The sequence below is a fragment of the Lissotriton helveticus genome, chromosome 12, assembly GCF_964261635.1.
Source record: "Lissotriton helveticus chromosome 12, aLisHel1.1, whole genome shotgun sequence".
NCBI classification, from domain to species: Eukaryota; Metazoa; Chordata; class Amphibia; order Caudata; family Salamandridae; genus Lissotriton; species Lissotriton helveticus.
In genome coordinates, this window is record NC_136073.1 from 271,882,975 (window position 1) to 271,899,240 (window position 16,266).

The window sequence follows — 16,266 nt, forward strand, 5'->3', positions numbered from 1 at the left end:
CATAGGGTTGTTCAAGTTTTCAATTAGAAAATGGGGGCTAATTTGTGAAATTCAGCATTTACTGTACGAAATTGTGCATGTGTCAGTATTTAACAGGTCTTTTTTTACAAGTAAATTATCGCAGACCAACAGATAATACTAAAACTAAATGTGCAGCATAATTTTCCTTATCTTGCCACATAAATAATGAATTCCACCCTGCCAGTTCAGTCACCCCTTGGCGCAAAATTATTGTGGCCCTGACCATAATAATTAGATAATATTGTTTAGTATGACTCTTGATTAAACAATATTCTTAAGCAGCAATACCTGAGAAATGAGATAGGAAGAGAGGGTCTGCCTGTGCGTTGCAAAATCAAAGTGTGTGACCTTTCTAGTAGTGTCAAGTTTAAAGTGGGCTAAAAATAAGGATGCCAGAGACACAGGAAAGGAGACAAGTAGGAATAGTTAAATATATCAGAAGTGCTCCTTGACAAAATATACTTTTTAGCACATGGAAATTGTGTTTTAAAATGCACTGTTTCCACATTTTACAGTTTTATTCACAGCAAACCACTGTGGAAATCTGACTCACTCGCTTGCTGGAATTCCAGACACCCTTTACACTGCATCACTTTCTACAATCACTAACAGAAACTTGTGAGTAGGTAGGGCAAGGGCCGTGTATGAGCAGATAAAGCAATACGTGCAGAGGGAACAGGAGCAGATATTTAAAAATTAAAGGCATTGCCCATTCTTGAAATGTGGCTGAGCCCGCAGCACTTCTGTCCTACCTGCGATTCTTCTCACTTTATGTGCAGGTGCACATGCAGCCTCCTTGCTTGTAGCATAACATCAGGTGAGTGCATCTGGTTGATTATTAATGTAAATGTTATTATTGATAATCATCACGCCCCCACCCTCATTACAATACTTGAAAATAATACCAATACCACTTAAAGGACGCAGGGATGCTCACCTAAATAGTACTAATTTTATCGACTTTAGAATGGTGTGTGGCAGAGTATACCCTGCCCGTCACCGATATACTGGCCTCTTGGGAAATATGTTCTATTTAAGATATCAATTGCACCTAGGCCATTTTCATGCACCTGTGTTAGAAATGCGGCTCTGTTGTCTGCCAGTAACTGGTGTGACTGACGTGTACTTTTAGAGGCAATAGACTGCCTCAAGTAAGCCTCAAAAACTCAAGATTTCCACAGTGGTCAGGCCTCCTCTGTTAGCTAATTTGCTGTGTCTGCATCCAGATCTATGCAGGAGGCTCATCCACTCACCGAGCTATTTTACCAGCCAAAACATGCTGGCACTGAGAGAGGACTCTCCTCCGCTTGCTTGGGATTACGATGCGTAGCTTGAATACTTGTTTGTTCCACAATGATCGGACCATAAATGTAAGTGTCTCCAATGTCACAGTCTCCTGGAACAAGGCAGTCTCCCTAAACCTGACTCACCCGCCGTGTGAGGACAATAGATAGCCGCAAAATGGCTTCAGATATCACTGTACACCAAACTAACGAAATAGCTGAAAATCTAGAGTGATATGAAACTGCGCTTGGTTAATTATGCAAGTATGAGACAACCCTTACCTTGCATTATTTCTCTAAATTGTTTTTCTAATCTATGTACAGCCTGCAGTGAGGCAGGTGCTCAGGACCAGGAACACGACATTAGCGTTGGCTTTTTCAAAGGCCATTATTCGGGAGACAGTCGCCCTTCACCCACATTATGCATACCAACCTGACGAGGGTGCGTGACGTTCGTGTAGGTCAGAGGCGCAACTAGAGCCATGTTTGAGGGGGAGGCTAAGAAAGCATTTCGGGGGGGGGGGGGTGATTCTTCCACCAATAGGCAAAGTGGAGATGCAGGGGCTCTTAAAAGGGGTGAAAAAAACAACAAAGCCTAATTAAAAAGCAAATGGTCTTTTAAAGAACTGTAAAGTACTCGGGTGCGGCTGTGTGTGTGCCCGGGAAGCTGTCTCGGCCCGGGCTGACACACACAACGGGCATTGCGCGCCTGGTGTAGGTCAATTAATGCACCACTGCCACTGAACAAGACCTCACCACCTTTCCCCATAAAACAACTCCATTTTGGAACTTATCTGCTGTGTCTCAGAGCAATGGCAGTCGTTGTCTCCTTCATCTGCAGTTTCGTGAGGTGTTTGGGGCCAGGCATAATCACACAGTCATTACAATAGAACCTGACCCCGCCCACCAACCTTGCCAACCAGTGTGTCTCCCTAATTTATTTTGGGTGACTCATATTGTTCTATCAATGTGTAGTGGTTTAATTTTTATTTTATTTATATTTTTATGGGTGGTGACAATCTAGTAAATAGACTCTCTCTTTGGGTTGTAAAGATGAGAGCACAATGTGCTTTTTAAAATACCCCTCACACACTAAAAAAATCCAATAGTGTCATGCTTCATCATTGGGGTCTTCCCGTCCCTCTACGGGGCGGGGCGTGCTACGACCTGACCGACTACGCGGGAGCACTAGTATGGTGACAGGACTATGTGACAGTGCAATGTGGGTGATGTCAGTGAAGTGTAGGGACCTAACGATGTGTGGGAATAAAAAAATTAAAAATCCTCTGGCTAGTAGAAAAAAACAATTTATTCACTTCCCTAGCTGGGGATGTTAAGAAGGGGGTTTTGAGGTGGAGCAATTCGCTACAACCTGGTCTACATGTTTCGTAGGCAGTCCCCTACTGCCTACTCATCAGGACCTTCTAATGGTCCCTACTAAAACAAAGCTCAGTTACTAAGTGTAATAGGCCTGTCGTCCTAAAAACCAGCAGTAAAAATCCACTGTTGGTTTTAGCTTCAGGGCATGAGCTGGCCCCTAGTGAAGCAAAAATATCAAAAATGATGACCTGATTGTGGTCTCTGTAAAGCAAATGGGAAAAAAGGGGGAGAGAGAAAAGCACAGAATTTTACACTTGTAACTGTGGTTTATCTTGAGGCACTCATTAGTATTAGCGCCACACGTTCCATTTATCATTATCAATTGCCCATTACACAAAGAATACACTTAAGACTTTATGGACAGAGTGATGGTTCAATCTGCCATCCCCTGGGTGTTCGTTATATGCCCGAACATTATGATGCCCCTTGTAATTAGGGCTGTTTCCATCTCAACACACACACACTCTCATAACTCAATACATACAGCGGCACCTCACAGGGTTCAAAACGAGGAACCCGACTTTTTATAATGTCATTAATGGTCTTAGGATTAATCATTAAAATCCCCAAAGCGGGGCACACCCCAATAGTTGAATAGTTAATGATACATACTCCTGTGGCGCATGTGATATGCCCCATGAGCTGGCAATCGGTAGGTAATCACCGCGGCGCTCTGAAAGAGAGGAACCAAGCCCTTAGCGTCGTGAACCAACACACCCAGTAAATATAGCAGGCGCTGTCTCAAAAGCCAAGTTTTTTGAGACCTTTGGCAAGGTCTTAAACTCACATTGTCCGCATAATCTTAAGCCTTACTTCTACCGGCCGGCCATTTTGGGTTAGCGCGCTAGTGTTGCAACAAGATCTGCAAAGCGACCCGGGCGCCCGGTCCAGCTCATATGAAGCACCGCGCCCCTGACGCGATTACTCTTCAGAGCGGCAACGCGGGTAGAAGTAAGGCTTAAGATTATGCGGACAATGTGAGTTTAAGACCTTGCCAAAGGTCTCAAAAAACTTGGCTTTTGAGACAGCGCCTGCTATATTTACTGGGTGTGTTGGTTCACGACGCTAAGGGCTTGGTTCCTCTCTTTCAGAGCGCCGCGGTGATTACCTACCGATTGCCAGCTCATGGGGCATATCACATGCGCCACAGGAGTATGTATCATTAACTATTCAACTATTGGGGTGTGCCCCGCTTTGGGGATTTTAATGATTAATCCTAAGACCCTTAATGACATTATAAAAAGTCGGGTTCCTCGTTTTGAACCCTGTGAGGTGCCGCTGTATGTATTGAGTTATGAGAGTGTGTGTGTGTTGAGATGGAAACAGCCCTAATTACAAGGGGCATCATAATGTTCGGGCATATAACGAACACCCAGGGGATGGCAGATTGAACCATCACTCTGTCCATAAAGTCTTAAGTGTATTCTTTGTGTAATGGGCAATTGATAATGATAAATGGAACGTGTGGCGCTAATACTAATGAGTGCCTCAAGATAAACCACAGTTACAAGTGTAAAATTCTGTGCTTTTCTCTCTCCCCCTTTTTTCCCATTTGCTTTACAGAGACCACAATCAGGTCATCATTTTTGATATTTTTGCTTCACTAGGGGCCAGCTCATGCCCTGAAGCTAAAACCAACAGTGGATTTTTACTGCTGGTTTTTAGGACGACAGGCCTATTACACTTAGTAACTGAGCTTTGTTTTAGTAGGGACCATTAGAAGGTCCTGATGAGTAGGCAGTAGGGGACTGCCTACGAAACATGTAGACCAGGTTGTAGCGAATTGCTCCACCTCAAAACCCCCTTCTTAACATCCCCAGCTAGGGAAGTGAATACATTGTTTTTTTCTACTAGCCAGAGGATTTTAAATTTTTTTATTCCCACACATCGTTAGGTCCCTACACTTCACTGACATCACCCACATTGCACTGTCACATAGTCCTGTCACCATACTAGTGCTCCCGCGTAGTCGGTCAGGTCGTAGCACGCCCCGCCCTGTAGAGGGACGGGAAGACCCCAATGATGAAGCATGACACTATTGGATTTTTTTAGTGTGTGAGGGGTATTTTAAAAAGCACATTGTGCTCTCATCTTTACAACCACCCAAAGAGAGAGTCTATTTACTAGATTGTCACCACCCATAAAAATATAAATAAAATAAAAATTAAACCACTACACATTGATAGAATCTTTTTGTTTACGTATATCAGATTGGAGGGTGATTCTGTCAATACCTCTTCACTTCCTCTACTGTTTTGGGACTCATATTGTTCCCCACTGTTTGCTTCTACCAGATAGCAGTTTTCAGTACAGCGCTGTTTTCTACTGCTTTGGCTCCCTCAAGTGGCCATGCGGTGAGAATGTTAAAATTCAGCTATACTCGGTTTAAACCGAGTTAGCTGATTTTCAGCCGGTAGGGTACTGTCGGGCACATTCGGGTTAAACCGAATTCCGGACAGCCTAAATGTAATATAATGAAAAATATATGTTTTTAATAAGTGTTACTTTATTTTTATTTATATATGAATTTGCACACACATATATATTTGTGCGTGTGTTTATATTAGTATATGTTTTTATTTAGGGCTTTACTATGAGTTTGGCAGTCTTCCTGTAGGACTGCCGCCCAGGCGGTCCCCTGGAAGATCGCCAAGACCACGTTAAACCCGCATTCCAGATTGTGATAATAATCTAGGGCTGGCGGTGCAGCTGTGTCACGGCAGTGGGAATGTTTGGGTCATAGGAAAGCATAAAAAGCATATCGCCACCTTGACAGCTCCTACAGCATGTCCGTGCACTGTGTGGCAAGCACCATGGTGATCGCCACACAGTGCGCGCATGTCTGTGCGCTTTTGGGGGATGGGGGCAAATCATGTGCCCCCCTCACACACCCACATGGACTGATTTGCACAGGGGCCATGTTGAGGGCCTATTTACATGCCTTTCCACCAATCATTTAATGGTGGGGTCCCTGCCATACAATGCTTAGTTGAAACCCACCTGCTTTCCCCACTCTTGCCACAGCGGGATTCTGAATCCTAGTAGCGGCGGCGATCTTGTGGCTGTCCCACTGCCACCATCGTGATCGGGCAGGAGGCCAGACGCGATGGTGACGGTCGGACCACCATTCACGAGCATGGCAGTCCCATGACCACTGTACTCTTAATTAGGCCTATAGTATTCAATATTAGTTACATTTATTTAATTTGCATTATATTAACCTTTTATATTAAAATATGTCATATTTACTATATTAAACTATATATAAAACAATATGTTGTGTGTTTTTAATGATATTAGTGTAAAACAATATTTTCTATTCAATATTTTTGTACTTACCATTATGAGTATAGGAAAATTATATTTTTGTACTTAATATTTTTGACGCAGTATTTTTGGTCATGAGATTGTTGGTTTCGGTATTATGTCAGTGATTCAAGTTATACAAAAGAGTATGCAGTCCCAGCCATCCCCCCTACCATCAACCAAATGGCAGTGCTCAGGATTACTATTTTCTAAAGGCAGCCCTGTCTGTCTTCTCTCACTGTAGTGTCTTTATATATATATATAGTTGGGCCAGCAGGCCTCATCCCAAGTGACCCAGATAAAAAGGTCTCGTCATGATATAGATCTTTTTTAACTGTGGTATGCTGCCACCATCACTCTATTCACTATGCCCATGATAAGGACAGTACTCCACTGTTAGTGTTGAGCACCCTCCAAGGTCACAGAATAGATTCAGGATCTCTCATAGTTAGAGACAGGCCTAGTCGTCTGCACACACAATAATTGACACGAGGGCCAAAATAAAAGGCACAGATTTACACACACTTATGCACTCAAGGCAAGGAAACATGCCCATATACCATGCAGAGGACATTCCTGTCCCAACGCTAATGACCTACCAAATTATATACAGCCTCAACAAAGGGCATCCTGCACCCACAGCCATCAAGCCCCAGTCCACAGATTGCTTGCATGACTGAAAACATTGAAGTTGTGTAATGCTGTATTTCAAAGAAATTACATCATGTAACTAACTTTAATATATTCATATTCACATTGTGGCACGTGTGAGACTTTTTGAGTGCGGCAGTTGTGTATGTAACTAAAAGTTTCACTGTCTCTGACTTTTGCAATTCATACTTATGTAAAGTTTTCTGCAAAGCATTTGATGTGTACTATATAGTTAGTATATTTATAGGAAAACTGTATATTGTGAAATTCCATATTCATACTTTAATAATTTCATTCTTTATTAATACAATATGCGCTCAATATGTAATGATGGTTGTTTTCATTCGCATACAGTTCTTCACGACGATTAACATTTCATGTTATTATCGTTTTATGACATATGTTATGCTACAGCTGTGAACCTGGACACAGTGCCATGTCTTTTCTTTCTGTTGAAGCATTGTGCTCAAATGGGGATACGTGGCATAGTTTTTTTCTATGCCCTTAATACACTAATGCATTAGAATCCCTTGTTTAAATCTACATTTATTGGTATATAATTAAATGGGACCATCCTCTTTGTGGCCCTTCACCGTGCTTTTACCACTCTCTTGGGTACCACCATCTTGGGATGCATTGCAATATTTGATACAGCATTGACACCCGCAGACACTATTGCTAGTGATGTTTTAATTTGATTGTCTAAAGCACTCTCCTAGTGATTCTGTATTCCTATTGAATTTTTCCTCGATACCTATCAGAATTGGAGCAATTCATCTGATTGCTCTTTCACGGGTAAAATGGAATACAGTGCAAACTTACGGTGTAAACTGTGAACTCGTTATTTTTTAGGTTTTGTTTTTATTCCTTTGGCCATCCCCTTTTAGCAAGTTTTACTGTGATTTTACTGTGATTTTTGTATATAAAATATATTGTGCTTTTATGGCTGTTCTGCTTACAAGCGAATAAAGCTTGATTTGATTTGATTGATTTGATTTGATTCAGTAGGAACCACTTTTTCAGATATTCAACAACAATTCCGGACCAAATTAATGCTGCAAGGACAGATGACTTGTAACTAGTACTGACCTCAATTTCAGTATCCGTTATTTGCATATACTCTTATTGGCAAAAGGCATATTGTGAGTTTACATCTTGTTTTAAACTAGGAATTTGAAAATCCCATTAACAATTATTATCACATTCTTAGACCTGCTTTGGTAGAATATCCAGCACCCACCGTCTCCTAAGATCTGTGAAAATTACAAATTAAAATATGCTTTCATTAGAGGTTGGGTTGGAGATTTGTAAAATGGAGAGAAGCTATTCTCCTGTGGCCTCATGTCCAGATGATGTCTGGGTGTTAGATATCCATGTACCAATGTTCTGGAACTACATGTCAGTCTAATCATGTTGTTGTATTTTTCAAAACCTAGATCTTTCTACCAAGGCAAGATGCTGCTTCAACAACCCCATCCATTATCAAAGCCTCTGGAGGAAACATGGTACTGGTAACCTTGCAAGTTGCGCCACTGAGCAGCACACTGGTGGTAATTGCTAAGGTGATTGAAAATATTCCCCTGGAGCTGTCTCTATGGCACAATAACATCTCCACTTTGATCAAGAGTACTCAGAATTCTACTGGTTCAGGTAATGACCGTAGGATGACCAAGTGGAAGAGGTATATTTTGCCTTGAGTGATCCATTGCTATTGTCTATGCTGCGACTGCCTGGATCTCAGTTTGCTAGCTGTCTCTGGCCTGTAACCAATACCATTGTCTCTCTGTCTGTTCATAGCATTCTGTCTTAGTATTCATGCTCCTTTACCCTGGCCCTGATATTCGTGTTGACCTTTCTCAGGCCCACATCCCTCTTCTTCTGTCTATATCTGTGTGTCCCTATCTGAGACTGTGTATCTCCGTTACACTGTCTGTCTTCCTGTCCTAGTGTCTGTCCCTCTGTGCCAGTCCTAATGTCTCCATCTACTTGTGTCTTAGATTGTGCATACCTGTAATAGCTATTCATACATCAGTAGTTTATGCTGTTTCTTGTGATTGCTCTTAAGGGTTAAGTTCACTGTTTTGTTACTTGTTTTGTGAAATGAAATACTGGACAACCCACACCCTCAGTGTATTCAGTAATGTAGTGAAAAATACTGACCAACAGAATAATAGTTGAAATTGCACAAACCTGAAGTTTGTGGGAGTAAAGATCACATCCTGCAAATCGTTTGACATTGATTTAATTTGGTAGATTTTTTTCTTCTAACAAGAATTCCATAATAATTTTAACAATAGTTACAAAATGCAGAATATATTGATCATAGTTTGTTATTTTTTTACCGCTGGAATATTATGTCCCATGCATTCTTTGTTTTCCACTGAAGTGATTCAATTATATGTTTATCCCCCTAAAACGTAGTCTATTGTTTTTGTCACTATTTTTATTCTTTAGACAGTTTGCAAAAAGCCTGTTTTTAAGACTTCTATCTTTTTTTTATAATTTCTTCTTGTTCTCATTTACAGTAGATCATCAATTTTAATGGCTATCACTAATATTTTCAATGTAATTTGCTATAAGTAGTTCTTTCAAATTGTATTGTCATTTCTTTTGCCTATATTATGGTTTTCACCTAAGATCTTGCATTACCACCTAAGGTTTTCAGCCTTCAATTTTCTGGGATCATTATATCTTTCCTATAATATGTTCAATTTTCTTACCTATCTTATACCCATAAAGATGATATAGACATACTAAAAGTACATTAGTGTGTGCCTCCCATCTTTAGGTAACAAGCAAGCAACATAATAAGTGAGAAAAGAGGCTTTTGTTGTGTTAGTTGTTTGGGTCCTGTGTTCATGTGTTAGATGATTATGTAACAGCCAACTCAAAGAAACAAAACGAGTTAAACAATCTAAAAGAAAGACAGAAGAATATAGATCAAAAGAGGGGATGTGGACACATTACTTCACAACACATCATATGATCTTAGACATGGTCAAGGATTAGGATTAGGAACTTGATTCATCAACTTCCCGTTCCCATGCCATGCCTGCTTAAACTACAATGTGAGCCCATGGGAGCCTTGTATAGCAAGCACAGACCTATTGCCCTTGGTATTCACCAAAGTATGTACATCTGTAACTTAGTTGGATGTTGGCATAGAATTTGTAGAATGTGATTGACGCTGAACGCGCAGTAAACTGCGAAGGCACACTATACCAGTCAATTGTGTGTCCCTGCAATTGTGCGTAGCATTACTCCTACAATTGGCAGTGTTAATAACCCAATGTAGACGTAGTGATGTTGTTGGCATCCTAGTCATGCATTCCAGGGGAATGAGTTCTTGTGCCGATTGTTGCTTGTGCCACCATTTGACATGTACAACTCAACTCCTGCTGTCATTTTTTTGTTTGATCTGTTTATTAAGTTTCATGTTTGCAATATTCATATATCAATCACATATAGATGAATTGCAACCAGTATACATTTACAATAGTCAAGTCATTTATAGTCATCAATTGCAATATAGGTATAGCTCGGCCAAACTGGCAGCTGAGATAACACACAATGAGCCAAGTCCCATATAGGGAGACTCAATCAGCCCCATCAGTACCATATACATATTGTTGAGATGTCCGAATCTCAGATTGTGTGTCATGGACAATTACAGTACCCATACATTTCTCCCAGTGACTATAGGCTACTTGGCCATTTCTTCAGAATTGCTGATCAAACCACTTTATAGAAAACCAACAGTAAACGAACAATGAACCAATACAAAGAAAGAAAATGATAATAAAAAGGTTAGGGAGAGAAGGGAGGGCAGGAGCTGCACTTTAATACAGTAGACATTCGAATGCCACGACAAGAGTGCCCATGGGGGCATGTCCTGATGTGCCCATGTGAGTTGTGAGCTATAGCACCATGAGCCAGTGTATGGGAATTGTTGACAGGTATTCCTGAGTGTTCCAGGGAATGAACATATTGCAATATGTGTGCATCTCGTATTTAGATAAAACCTGGGTGGGTCCTCTAGAGTTACAGCCACCTGGAGTGCTGTCAAGATGGCACTCCAAGCAGACGAAGGAAAAAGCTACTTACCCAGTATGCATCTGTTCTTGGCATGTAGAGCTATAGAATCTCATGCTTATGCATAGGTCGCTATCTAGTGTTGGGTCCGGATGTTTGCACTTTGTTTTTCTTCGAAGAAGTCTTCCTAGTCACGAGATCAGTGACTCCTCCTTTCGGTGATAGTGGGCATGGTCACCGACTCCATCTTCAGATTATTTTCCCGCAGAGGGTGAGAGAATGGAGTAGTAATAAAGAATAAAGATGGCCATGTGTAAGTATGAATAGTATCAAGAGAACTGCAGCAGCAGGTATCCGGAGAGGTTCTACAGCTCTTTATGCCAAGAACAGATGCATGCTGGGTAAGTAGCATTTTCCGTTCGAGCTGTAGATCACATGCTTATGCATAGACTATACAGGAGCCTCCCCTAAGCGGTGGCTATCCTGTAACTGATGAAGTTGTCTGAAATAGTGTTTTAAGTACTGCATGGCCCACATTAGCCTGTTGTCTGGCTAACACATCTACACAATAGGGTTTGGTGAATGTGTGTGGTGTGGACCGTGTTGCAGCCTTGCAAATGTCAGTAATAGGGATGATGCCTAAGAAAGCCATAGTAGCTCCTAGCTTACGAGTGGAATGTGCTCTAGGAGGTAGCGTTAGAGTCCTTTTGCTTTTGCATAGCAAATCTGGATACATTCAACAATCCACCTAGCAATACCTGATTTGGATATGGGATTGCCTTAATGAGGTGGTCTTAAAGCAACAAAAAGTTGTTTGGTGTTACAAAATGATTTAGTTCTTTCACTGTAATACAACAGTGCTCTTCTAACATCTAAGGTGTGTAGAGCTCTTTCTGCAACAGAGCCGGGTTGAGGGAAGAAGGCAGGTAATTCAATCGACTGATTAATGTGAAATGCAGATACTACCTTAGGTAGGAATTTGGGATTGGTATGAAGAACTGCTTTATCTTTGTGTAGCTGGAAAAAACTTTCTTCTATTGTTACTGCCTGAAGTTCACCCACTCTCCTCAATCAAGTGATTGTAATGAGGAAAGCTGTTTTCCAAGTAATGAACTGTAGCTCAGATCTGTGCATCGGTTCAAATGGTGGGCTCATTAGCCCTGTGAGGACTATATTAAGATTCCACACTGGGGCAGTAGGAAGTCTTGGTGGTATAACTCTTTTTAGTCCTTCCATAAATGCTTTGATTACAGGCACTCTAAAGAGCAATAGATGTTGTCTATTTTGAAGATAGGCTGCAACTGCAGCGAGATGCAGTCTGATGGATGTATAGGCCAACGACGACTGCTGTAAATTTAACAGGTAGTAGATAATGTTTTGTATGGAAGCATCCAGAGGGTTTATGTTATTTTTATTACAATAGATAACAAATCGCTTCCATTTGGCTGCATAACAGGCTCTTGTGGTAGGCTTTCTAGCTTCCTTAGTGATGTTCATACAGTCTGGTGGTAGGTACAGATAACCAAACTCTATGACTTCAGGAGCCAGATGGCAATGTTCCATTGTTTGGGATCTGGGTGTTTGATTTCTCCATGGCTCTGAGTTCCAACAGGGTTGTGAACCAGGGTTGACTTGCCCATGTTGGAGCTACCAGTATTAGTGTGAGGGATGTCTGCCTGAGTTTCCAAACCAATGATAGAATGGGTGGGAGAGGCAGAAAAGCATAAGCAAATATCCCTGACCAGTTCATCCATAGAGCATTGCCTTTGGACAACGGGTGTTGATACCTGGAGGCAAAGCTTTGGCATTTTGTGTTTTGGGGTGTTGCAAACAAATCTATGTGAGGGACTCCCCACGCTTGGATATATGGGTGGAGAACTTGAGGGTGAAGTTCCCATTCCTATATTTGATACCTCTGGAAGGTGTTCTGCTTGGAGATAGATATTGTGGTGAATAGCCCACCTTCAGATGTCTTGGGCTAAGTGGGACAGTTGAAGAGAGTGTGTCCCCCCCTGTTTCTGTATGTAATACATTGCTGTCATGTTGTCGGTTCGGTCCAAACACAGCTTTGCCAGACAGGTGATCTTGAAAGGCTTTGAGAGCTAGAGAGATTGCCATGAGCTCTAAGTGATTGATGTGGAGCAACTTGCTGGTGGTTCCACAACCCTTGTACTGTGTGTTGTTGAAGATGAACTCCCCAGCCAGTAAGGGACACGTCTGCTGTTAGTACTGTCTGTGGAACTGGGTCTATGAACAGCTGTTCTTTTGACAGATTTTGGGTGTTCCACCACTGCAGAGAGCGATGAGTACGGCCGCTTACCAAAACTAGATCAGTTAATTGACCGTGTGACTAGTTCCAGTGACTGTGTAAGCATTCCTGAAGTGGACGGATGTTCAGTCTGCCGTGAGGAACGATCATGATGCAAGATGCCATCATTCCCAACAGTTGCATAAACACCTGAGCTGGAAGTGATTGACTGCCTTGAAATTTGTGAATTAGTACTTGAATGTTTCGAATTCGGGCAGGGAAATGCTAGAGCCCTTTGAGTATTCAGAGAGGCTCTTAGGCAGACTTGGATGTTGTTTGGCTGAAGATGTGATTTTAACACTTTGACTGTAAACCCTAGGTGGTGAAGTAACTGAATGGTTATGGAAGTATGGTTGCAGCATTGTTGGTACATGTCTGCTTTGATAAGCCAGTCGTCCAGATAGGTGAAGACATGTATTCTTTGTCTTCTTAGATGCGCAGCTACTACCGGCAGACATTTTGTGAAGACTTTGGGGGCAGTGGTGACTCCGAATGGGAGTACTTTGAACTGATAGTGTTGACCTGCTACCACGAGCCTGAGAAATTTGCAGTGAGCTGGATGAATTGGAATATGAAAGATGGGGCCAGATGTAGCAAAATCAGAAATACCGACTCTTAATTACCGAATGTTACCGATTCGGTAATTAAGAGTAGGTATTTCTAATGTAGGTACCAATTCGGTAAATTTTACCGAATCGGTAAAATTCAGTATTTACTGATTCGGTAAATACCGAATCGGTATTTGATATTGAATCCTATGGGCTTCAAGGCCCATAGGATTCAATATCAAATACTGATTCGGTATTTACCGAATCGGTAAATACCAAATTTTGCAAGGGTGCAGGGGGTGTCACTTTGACACCCTCTGGCACCCCTGTTTTAGGCTTGTGTGCCATGTGGCACACATACATGCCCTAAGGGCATGTATGTGTGCCACATGGCACAGGTGTACATGCACCGATGTGCATGTACACCTGAATCGGTATTTTACCATGCAATTGTATTGCATGGTAAAATACTGATTTTCAAAGCCCTGTGTCATGGCACCTACATACCAAACATGCATTTTCAGTAATTTTACCGACCGGTATATTTACCGATTCGGTAAAATATACAGAATCGGTAATTTTACAGATTCTGTCATTTTACCGAATCGGTAAAATTACCGATTCGGTAAAATTACCGAAAATGCATGTTTTTTATCCCCCTACATTCTCCATGGCCATTTACTGGTCGGTAACAGCCGAATTCGGCCGTTACCGGCCGGTAAATGGCCAAAATCTCCCACCTACATCTGGCCCTAGGTGTCTTTTAAGTCTAGAGTAGAAAGCAAGTCGCCCTTTTGCAAAAGAGGTAGAACTTGTTGAAGTGTTACCATGTGGAAATGGTCTGACTGTATGTAAAGATTTAGTTCTCTGAGATCTAATATTGGCCCGAGAGAGCCGCCCTTTTTGGGAATTAGGAAGTAAAAGGAGTAAACGCCCCACCCTTTATGATGTGGTGGTACAGGCTCTATGGATTGTTTGAGTAGTAGGGATTGTACCTCTTGTTTGAGAAGGTATAGGTGATCCGGGGAAAGTTTGTGCGACTTTGGGGGAATGTTTGGAGGAGTATTGATGAACTCCAGGCAGTAACCAGAATGGATAATTTGAAGAACCCACTTGTCTGTTGTTATTGACTGCCACTTTGGTAGAAATTGTGAAAGTCTTCCCCCCACAGGTGTTAAGTGATCGAGGGGAACTATGGGCAAGTCACTGCTTTGTATTGGAGGGAGAGGTACATGTGTTGGAATCTCTACCCCTGCCCTTGCCATTGTTTCCTCTATAACCACCTCTGAAGTACGTTTTAGAATCTGAGGGTTGGTTATTGCCCTTACAGGTGGTTGCAGTATCCGAAGGAAGTGGTTTTGGAACCTGCTCTATAAACGGAGCGCTGAAAGAAACCACGGCCTTGCAGAGACCGAAGGGCTCCCATTGACTCAGCCACTTCAGTATCTTTCTACATCTTCTCAAGGGAAGAACCCACCACCCGCCCAAATGGGTGTTCTTTATCCAATGGTGTGTTTAATATTGAGTTCTGTGTGTTTAATATTGAGTTCTGGACCTCCGGTTTGAACCCTGATATTCGTAGCCAGGTGTGCCTTCTTAAAAGGACACTAGTGTTCAACGCTCTGGCAGCTGTATCAGCAGCATCTAGGGAGCACCTAATTTGATTATTGGAAATTAGTTGTCCCTCAAGTAAGTCTTGCACTTTAGCTTTATGTTCTTGGAGTAAAAATTGGATACGTTTTTCCATTTCATCCCAATGTGCATGGTCATGTCTGGCTAGTAGCACTTGTGTGTTACATATGCACCAGAAGTTAGCTGCCTGGGAGGCTACCCTTTTCTCTGAAGCATCAAGGAGTTTTGACTCTTTATCTGGGGGTGGTGCGTCTCCAGTAGTCTGGGAGTTTGCCATCTTGCGTGCATTAGAGACAACTAATGAGTCTAAGGGTATTTGGCCTTTTATTTTTATCTAGCCTGGATCAGATAGTGCAGGCTTGTATCTTTTATCCACCCTAGGGGTAAGGATACGCGCCCTGACAGGATCCTTGAAAATGTTATCTACATGTGTGGTCATTCCTTTCAACATGGGCAACATGTGTGTTGTTGTTTTTTGTTCTAATTAGTGTCTCAAAAAGGAACTCTTCTTCAAGGGACTCTTTATGGAGCTGGACCCCATGGTAATTGGCAGCCCTGGTTAGCAATTCAATAATCCCACATTGTTGTCTGGTGGAGAGGGCCTGGTAGGATATAGGTCTGGGTCATTGTCAGCGGGCGAATCAGTGATGTAGGCATCCCAATCATCTTTAGGTCCAGGTGTATAATCATTAGTATCATCTTCATCCCAATCACCCTGATTGTCAGGTATAAATGGTAGTGAGTGCTCAGGTGAAGTTGGCAGAGGCAGAGACTGAGGTAAAGGTAGTGAAGGAAGAGGGAGAGGAGAAGGGTTTGTCCAAACATTTTTCTTCTTTAATGGAATTTGGTGTTCCTCTTAAGTATTAGCCCCCCTTTTTAATGTCACTTTGGTAGTAATATATTCAGTATTTGTATATATTTAAAAAAAAAAATCGGTTTCAGGTGCGGTTTTTGGAGAGGATCACCGGAACTATGCTTTTTCTGTGACTTTGGTGTCTCAGTCTGTTTCGGAGCCGAAGGTTTCGGTGCCGATGGTTTTGGGGTTGGTGTTTTTGGGTCCGAGGTGATTTTCGGTACCAAATGGTGATGTTCGGTGCAGCCCTTT

The 16,266-nt window shown here is 42.0% G+C and overlaps 1 protein-coding gene across 1 annotated transcript in view; it reads left to right on the forward strand.

Annotated features, from left to right (window-relative positions):
- The window catches only part of LOC144798005 (polycystin-1-like protein 2), a 365,276-nt gene that overhangs the window by 180,633 nt on the left and 168,377 nt on the right, over positions 1-16,266 (forward strand). Inside the window, exon 9 of the mRNA XM_078668796.1 lies at positions 8,078-8,291. Within this exon, the coding sequence (XP_078524922.1) occupies positions 8,078-8,291 (214 nt within the window). The remainder of the gene's footprint in view (positions 1-8,077; positions 8,292-16,266) is intronic.